This window comes from Solanum tuberosum, unplaced genomic scaffold (genome assembly GCF_000226075.1).
Source record: "Solanum tuberosum cultivar DM 1-3 516 R44 unplaced genomic scaffold, SolTub_3.0 scf00096, whole genome shotgun sequence".
Taxonomy (NCBI): Eukaryota; Viridiplantae; Streptophyta; class Magnoliopsida; order Solanales; family Solanaceae; genus Solanum; species Solanum tuberosum.
In genome coordinates this window covers 1371785-1380835 of record NW_006239025.1, presented here as the reverse complement: position 1 = coordinate 1380835, position 9051 = coordinate 1371785, and the positions used below count along the sequence as shown (strand labels likewise).

General features: G+C 36.0%; 1 protein-coding gene and 1 long non-coding RNA gene across 3 annotated transcripts in view; both read left to right on the top strand.

Moving 5' to 3' along the window:
- The window catches only part of LOC102596426 (50S ribosomal protein L4, chloroplastic), a 1883-nt gene extending 829 nt beyond the window's left edge, over positions 1 to 1054 (top strand). The window contains exons 2-3 of one of the 2 annotated variants that reach the window (XM_015309176.1): positions 5 to 690; positions 765 to 1054. In XM_015309176.1, coding sequence (XP_015164662.1) covers positions 5 to 690; positions 765 to 802 — 724 coding nt within the window. In that variant the 3' untranslated portion in view covers positions 803 to 1054. The remainder of the gene's footprint in view (positions 1 to 4; positions 691 to 764) is intronic. The other variant, XM_015309175.1, reaches the window with a different exon arrangement.
- Positions 1055 to 2154: 1100 nt separating this feature from the next.
- LOC107060820 (uncharacterized) lies at positions 2155 to 8347 on the top strand. The gene is made up of 2 exons (XR_001473543.1): positions 2155 to 3978; positions 7504 to 8347. It is a non-coding gene; the product is annotated as an uncharacterized lncRNA (long non-coding RNA).
- Positions 8348 to 9051: the final 704 nt, after the last annotated feature.

Sequence of the window (9051 nt, the reverse complement as noted above, 5' to 3'; positions counted from 1 at the left end):
CCAACGCCGCCGCCACTATTCCAATTCTGTCCTTTGATGGTACCGAAGTGGGCACCACCACTCTCAATCTAAAATCCGCCCCTCTTGACACCGCACGCGCCGTCGTCCATCGTGGTCTCACCACCGACCTCCGCAACCAACGCCGCGGTACTGCTTCCACCCTTACCCGAGCCCAAGTACGGGGTGGTGGTATCAAACCATACCCACAAAAGAAAACGGGTCGAGCTCGACGTGGGTCGAACCGAACTCCTTTACGACCCGGTGGTGGGGTTGTGTTTGGGCCGAAGCCTAAGGATTGGTCAGTTAAGATTAACAAAAAGGAAAAGAGACTCGCTATTTCTACTGCGCTTTCGAGTGCTACGCAAAATGCTATTGTTGTGGAAGAGTTTGATGATAAGTTTGAGAAACCGAAGACTAAGGAGTTCATTGATTTGATGAGAAGATGGGGATTGGACCCAAAAGAGAAATCTTTGTTTTTGATGACGGAAGTTTCAGACAATGTGATTCTCTCCAGCAGAAACATTAGCACATTGAAGATGTTGACTCCCAGAACTTTGAATCTTTTCGACATATTGGATTCTGAGAAGCTGGTTTTCACTAAATCAGCTGTGGAGTTCTTGAATGAACGATACGGAAATGATGATGATGATGATGATGACTGGGAGGTGGTGGATGAGGAAGAAGAAGATGGTTAGTTTTTGCCTCATTTTGGGTATGAAGTTTCCTTTTCAATTTTCGCTAACTCGTTAATTTGCTGCATTCAGGTGGCGAGGTGGAGGAGAGTGCTGAAAGTTCTGAGTAATTTATCAACATGGGGCGAAAAGGGTCTGTTCCATTTTAGAGGAGGCTTTACCTTACAGGGAGCTTAGTATATTTCACTTTGAATTGTATTTTATTGTATGATAAAACTAGGTGATTTTGGTTGATTTCCTGTCACTGACTGCATTTGTCCATTACCTTCCCTGGCTTAGTTTACTCCTGATTTTTGTTGCTCTCTCATTACCACTTTGAGTTCTTGATTTTTTATGATAAGAGTGATTAGTTACTTTTCTAATGAAGTCTTATGTTCCGGCAAAGCTACATTAATTGCTCAGTAGAAGAAGTTATATATAAGATTTATGGGTTACAAGTTGTCAGCTGAGCAAGATTCAGCAAAATAACAAATAGGACTATGCTTAAGTCTTAGGCTTGAAGCAATTAAGCAAAGTTAAGAAAAGGGAAACCTTTATTTGGGTGGAAAAAGCTTCATCACCCTTTTCTTTATTACTAACACCATGTAATTGACAGGAAAAGAAAAAGCTCTATACATTTTTTTGACTGATTGGGGGAATATGGGATACTAAGCATTATTAACCTTGAAAAAGTCCATATCAAGTAGAATATCTATGGAAGCAGATGACTTAGACATTTGTACTATCAAAATATGTGATGGAGAGTATATGAGTATCTCTAGGCTTTTACTAGAAATTTCGAGTTCGAGTGCTAATTGTTACTCTGCTTTTAACCTCAAAATAGATGGTTTGAGAATGAATCAACAGGTTGCACAAACTATCTTATGTTCAATTTTACATGTTTCAAAGCCAGACTGTTTAAAAAGCAAAAGAAGAACAAGAAAAATGAAAAATTTACATTGTGGATGTCTATGCTACACCGATGTCTAGAGAAAAGAAGTCAACGGATTGTATAATTTCATTCAACTCATTTACTAGTCAAATATTTAACACGTGACACTGAAACTTAGTTGTCTTAATTTTGCCAAACATGATCTTCGGTGTAGTTTAAACATTGTTATTGTATTATCTGAGACTGCTTCCAATTTGGCTATATACCATCATTTACTATTTAGTTTTCACACAAATGGCATCACTTTTTGTCGAGCAAGGTAAATGCTATGAAAAATACAATAGCAAACTTCAGGATTCTAGCAGCAAGCATGTCTAGCTTTGACATCCTTAGTGTAGCATCCCTAGTGATCCACTTGTCAGTAGGTTTAAGAAGAGCAAGGGTGGTTATATTGAGCTAACTCGACTTCAAAGGATGGGTTATTTGCAATGATGTCACTGCCAGAAAATGTTTGGCAAGCCACATGGAAATTATTATCAGAAGATATCCTCCATGAAGAAAGAATATTATGGACTAATCCAGGTACAAATATTAACCTTCTTATTTCAAGTTATGATATGATTTTATTTTTCATAATTTCTGCATGGAAATAAATAACCTTAGCAGCGACGAGCAGATGTCATTAAAATACTGTGTGCTCTATTTGCTCTTGACATAAATCAAACTCTAGAAATGCATTTAATATGTCTTCTTTTCTCTGTCACAACAGTGGGCTTCTTTTCTGTTGTTCCTACAATGAGCAAATTACAATCTCTGCCAATTTCAATTCCTTCTTCTTTGAAAAACTGTGAGAATGTCCACTAAACTATCAGCAAATTAAACTTAAATCGCGTAACTTTGTTCTTAGTCAGGCATCAGTTTGACTTTGACACATGTAGAAGAAACTAGAGAGGCAGGAAACACAAGCATGAGAGATGTCATTAAGAGATATATTTTCTGGTTTGTATCTAATAGTTCTATATAAATTTAAAAAAAATGTTTTAGGTAAATAATTTGTCATCCCTCTTTGCAGTTGGAAAAAGTTTAATGAGGAGGATTTAGTTTACCTACAAGTGGCTTTTGGTATGATAGATGGTTTGTTCCAGGGGTGGATTTAGAGGGTGTTCACTTGAGCCCCTCGGCAAAAATATTACAGACTATATAGGGTAGATTTTTTGTGTTTATGTACATTTATAAATTTTGAATCATGTGAACAATATGCAAAAGGTTAGGTCAGCGGTCCAAGGCATTCAAAATGCACCTAACGTCCAAGATTTGATTCTTAAGGACTGCATTATTTTTTTAGATTATTATTTTTCGAGCCGCCTAACTGAATACCTGAGCTCTTACTCCTCCTAATTGGTAATATTAGAACCAGAACATAGCTAAGATTAAATAAAGATGTTTTGGATGGTTAGTTTTAATTGCAGCTAGGATGAATTCTTAGGTTGTAATTCTAGCTTGACAAGTTTGCTTGGAATGTTTGAGTACATTCATCGTGATGTAGGCTCGACATTATGAATAACTCAAAGTGGGTGACTCTATGATCTATTCTTCTTTTTGGTATTTTTCGACAATCTCCATTTGATTATTTTTACTAAGGTCTTTGTGAAAGAAAGTAAATTGAACGAGTGACAGAGGTCAGGCATACTTTTTCAAATAAGATTGAATCATTGAAGCATCTTCATCACAATTATCAAATCCAAACGTTTTATAGTTTCTGTTAGGGTGTCAAATGGGCGGGTTGGACTGAATTTGGGCGGGTCAAAGTTACTTGGGTTGAAATGAATTGGGCTTAAATGGGGTAAAAACTAGATCATAACCCCATCCATCCAACTTTTACTAAATTCTAAATTCTTTGTTTGATTTCTTATAAATTGTTTAACTACCTAAATCAATTTTTTTGTTTTATTATGACTATATACATATCAAATAAAAAATTTCATTCTTAAAACTATTAGTTAGTTTCTCATGGGTCAATTTGGGTTGTGCATATCAGCCCAATTTTTGAATAGACAGAATTGGGAGGGTCAAATGGGTTGAGTTAATAAAATAAGCGGGCCATTAACCCGCCAAATCAAAGCGGGTTGGGCGGGTCATTAGCTCGCCAAATCTAAGCGGGTCATGATTTTGTAGGCTGATTTTGCCACCCCTAGTTTCTCTGAATTCACGAAGCTTTTTAGAAGTTAGAAGGTTTCCTTTTAATAAGTCTTCCCATTCATGAGAATAAATTTTCTTTCCCAGCAGGATCTAAAGACAAATGGCTAATATTATTCAAAAGAGGTATGAACGTGATTGTGTGAAGAGTTTGAGATCTAGAGAAGTACTCATATATTTCTTTTTCAACAATTTGGATGAAGCTTTTCTCTTATCCAAGTAAGTAATCCTCTTTCTATGAATACTTTAATGAGCAATTTACTTTTGCCTTCAACGATGAACTGCTTTTGTATGTGGATTTGTTAAACTTAGCTGGAATATGTTTAAGTTACAGATAATTAATGTCCATATCCTTTTGGTCATCTAGTTTACTAAATATGGCCCAAGCACTCATTTATTACCTTTTTTTATTCTATTTACCAAAATCAGCTCAAAGCTGAAGTGCAGAAAAAGCCAAATTATTGCAAAACTGCGGAATTTCATTATATAAGGTAGGGCTTTAGTTTTTCACTAGAAGTTCATCCTTGAGTTGATCGACAGGTTAACCCCAAAATAAGTTGATGGATCGGTTACCCCTTCGTAATTGACCTCTAAGCTCAGGGAAATCGGAAACTATTGCTTCTTTTCTAAAACGACACTCTCCCTTATTTTCTGCAATAACTTTTGCTTATGAAACCTTTTTTCATGTGGTTTTGGTCTCTTTTCAATTGCTTTACAAAGGGAACAGAAATAAAAGCCTTAGGATGAGTCATCGAATGTCTTAGCCTAGAGAAAGCTATCAGAAAGTAAGCCAATGAGCTAATGGTGACTAGCCTTCGATTGAAGACTGGGTCAGTATAAAGGATAGGGCGATAGGCTAGTCCATCTAGATTCTATAAAAAGCTAAAAGGAGCAAAGTTTTTGTAAAATCTAGTCCCCAAGCTCTATTCCCTCTTTTTTTTTTTTCTCATTTGCTGCTGCCGCAGACCACTACTTCACCATTGTTTGTTGCCTTCTCTCCAGTGGTTGAAAATCACCGCCACCGATCGATAACCTCTGTTCACGTTCAAAATACACCACTCAAATCGTCTCCTTCTCCTCTACCAAGATCCATAACTCAAAACCTTCAATTCACTCTCTCACGGATTTCAGAATATCTGAAATCCCTAGTTTCTTTCTTCTCAAATTTGTGAAGCTACACTCATCTCCACCACACAAAACCTACATAAATAGATAGATCTTGGACGGATCTATCATCTGGCATTGGTTTCAGTACGAAACTCCGACATGCAATTTTTGCGTCGGGTCGCTGGCAACCATTGTCCTCGATCATATCATGTCAAGGTACGTGTTAGTTATCAAAAGTTGTTGAAATGTTTTGTGTTGAACGAGCTGCATCATAGACCTCCCAATACCTAGATGAGGAAGCACTGTTTTTAAAAAAATAATTACATAGGGGTAGGGAAGGGGAAATGGGGGAGGGGATTACAAGGTAGGAGAAGTACCTCTTCCCCTTACTAGTTTCTTCCTTCTCCTCTACCAAGATCCGTAACCCAAAGTCTTCAAAATTCACTCCATCTCCACGAATTTCAGAATATATGAAATCCCTAGTTTCTTCCTTCTCAAATTCGTGTACGCTCATCTCCACCACACAAAACCTACATAAATAGATAGATCTTGGATGGATCTATCATCTGGCGTCAGTTTCAGTATGAAACTATGGCAACCAATTTTTCCGGCAAGTCGCCGACAACCATTGTCCTTCATCATATCCTGTCAAGGTGTGCGTCAGTTCTCAGAAGTTGTTGAAATGTTTTGTGTTGAATGAACTTCATCATTGACCTTCCAATTCCCCAAAGAAGAATGCATCTTTTTTTTTTTTTTAATTACATAGGGCTACGGAAGGGAAAATGGAGGAGGGGATTACAAAGTGGGAGAAGCACCTCATTCTTTCTCGTCAAGCCACATTTTTTTTGACAAGTAATTTTTTTTTATTAAAATGGTACCAAGATGGTGCAGAGAACATTACAGGACCTAAATTGCACCTCTCACTCCAAACATAATACATATATTCCCCTAATGAATGCAAAAAGTTCCGAAGACTTATCCATCCTATCAAGAGAACTTCTATAACACCAAAAATACAAGTTCTTGATACATTTGTTTTTGACTCTAGGTATCTGCAGCTTCTTCCCCTCAATGCATGTCTTGTTCCTTTCCAACCATTACATATACTCTCCAAAAATGTTGTCGCACCGGTGTTGGATCCTTAAAAAATGCACTACTTTTCAAGGATCCAACACACAATCAATGACATTTTTGAAGAGTCCAAGGAACATAACTTATAATAGTGTGTCATGATATCTGTGTAATATATAATAGTTTATCCATTACATATACATTTTCTTAACGGAGTATATGTAATGTATAGGAGTGTGTAAGGATGCATATATATATATATATATATATATATATATATGCTGTTATACATCATGTTATACAGATTTTTAAAACGAAAAATAGAAAAAATGAAGAGGGTTATATAGTAGTTTGGGGAACAAGATATAAAAAAAACATTAAAATAGATTTGGTTTCATTACATGTGTTGTCTTTCCAGTTATAAAAAATTGTTGGGCTATACTCTTTGTAAGTTGTTTGTTTAGGCAGTACATATGGGTAGGCATCCCTTTAAGTTACATATAGAAAACCAAAACAATAATTTGCTACTTGGTAACCTTAGCCTGGACTCTGTGAGTAGCTTATGAAACCAATTCTTGAAAAATTTAATGGATTCATCAACCGTCTCTAAATTTTATTGCACATAAAACTGTTCTTATGGCAATTATAGATGGAGGAAATATTTTTTTTCTTTCTCTGGTGGCCTCTTATCAAAGGTGGTAGATCAAATGGTTAAACTTTTACTATTGATCAAATAGTAAAACTTTAATGTGCTTAAGAAGAGAATATGATAACAATTTATTGAGTATGATTTTTATTCTCTTTAATATTACAGGGCATCACGAGGGTACTATAGTAGTTAGAATTTGATTTTAGATTAATGTTCCATCTATGAATAAGGGCACAAGTCGAAGGAAATTTTGGACTTGTTTCCTTTTTTTTATATCAGTGACGTCTGACCCAACTTGCACGTACCTCGACTATTTTACCAGGTACTTGTTATCTTCCACCAACATAGGCACTGGAGTAACTCTGTCATCAAGACAGGAGTCATCTGGCATTTTCTCTATTGAACTCAAGTCTCCCAACTCCCATGGTTTGCGGTACTTCATTGACCGCTAGACCAAACCCTCAGTGCACTTCCATGGTACTTGTATAGATGCTAAAACCCCATTGCAAATCCAAAAGATTTGATATTGCTGCTATTATCTCGCACATGTGTTATTTCTCTTAATCACTAGTGTTGATTGTAATAGTCCTCGAAAAACTTAATTGACAGAGATTTGCATTATTAGCACTAGCATCACAACTTTACTTATTCAAGTTCTAGTTGCAGCTACAAAGGAGTGCAGAGTGGAGAACTCCACAATTATATTGGTGGTAGAAAAATGCCACACATACAATGGTTTCAAGTGTAGAAATGCAATAGAAGTTTAATCCACTATGTCAACAAAATCTCATATTTGTGACTTTGTCATTCATAAACCATTTACTGTAACAAGTCACAGTCACATTGAGCTTATTCCATAAACAGTCTATTCACCAATCTATAATTATGCACTAAAAATAATTTTTTTCATGTTGCAGGTTCCAAGTTGGAGCAGCTGTGGTGATCTTTAAGGAACTTGGCAACCAGAAGCAGAGTGATCACAGCCAATGGCAGCTTTTCCCTATTCACAAGTTGAAATGATCAAATGTGTTTTGAGACTGCTGCTGATTTAGCTATGTAATGATTTACTTGCTAGTTTTCACACAAATGACGTCACTCTTTGTTGAGCAAGGTGATGCCATGAAAACTACAAAAGTGAACTTCAGGATCCCAGCAGCATGTATGTCTACCTTTGACATCCTTAGTGTAGCACCTGCCATGTTTCTCAAACACGGAGTTCTTGATCCACTTAGGTTTAAGAGGAGCAAGTGTGACCACACCGAGCTAACTCAACTTCAAAGCATGTGAATTGGACTAGTCACAACAGTGATGGCTATGCTTTCTGCAGGAATTGTGGAGGACTATAGGCTTACTCAAGCTATAAATGACTGCAAATACAGTGAAGGCTCTAGCTCGGTAAAGTTACCCTTGCTCTTCTTAAACCTATTGACAAGTGGTCAAGAACTCTGTGTTTGGGAAATATGACAAGTGCTACACTAAGGATGTCAATGGTAGATATACATGCAGCTGGAATCCTGAAGTTCGCTATTGTAGTTTTCATGGCGTCTCCTTGCTCAACTAAGACTGGTGTCATTTGTGTAAAAACTACTAAGTAAATCATTATATAGCTAAATCTCTATTAGCTATGTAATAGTAGTCTTTTCCGACCAAAAAATTATCTATTAGCAATGTAATAAGAGTTTAACCTATACACCTTCCATTTTTTTGTAAACATTATCAGGTCTATCAAAGGATATCTACGTTGTAAACCTTTTTAAAAAATGAAATTTTGTACTGTTGAAAATACAAGTAATTGCCTGCTACATCAGGAAAAATAATTTGATGATATAAAAATCTCACTGACCCTCTTTTAATCCTTAACAGGGAAGAAATAGCTAAATGCAGTAATATAATAGGTTACTTTTCCAATGTCTCAAGTACTTTTTGATTGGCCTATCAGTAAGAAATCTAATTATTTCTCTTTTTATTGTAATTGTGTAAATAGTCTCATGGTCTTTTTTAAAGGTTAATAAAGCTGAATACCCCCACAGGTCCCCATGACTCAACATTGTAAGAGCATTTTTTGTGTCAATTATTTGGTTGTGAATATTAAAGAAAAAGGTAGGTGAAGCTTTTTCCACTCAAATAAAGTATTCTCTTTTATTAACTTTCAGTTAATTGCTTCAAGTCTTGATAAGTGTTTATTGCTTAAGCACATAGCTTTCCTATTTGTTTTACTTTGTTGAATCTTGCCTGGCTGACAAGTTGTAACCCATAAATCTGATATATGGCTTCTTCTACTTTGCAATTAAAGTAGCTTTGCTAAGACTTCATTTTGTAAAGTAGGTAACCACTCTTTATCATTATAAAAAATCAAGAAAACCATTAGAAAGGATTATCATTGTGGTGTCTAGATCAACTTACATGCATCTCACCTATTTTACTGGGTATCTATTATCCTATAACATAGATACGAGATAACTTTA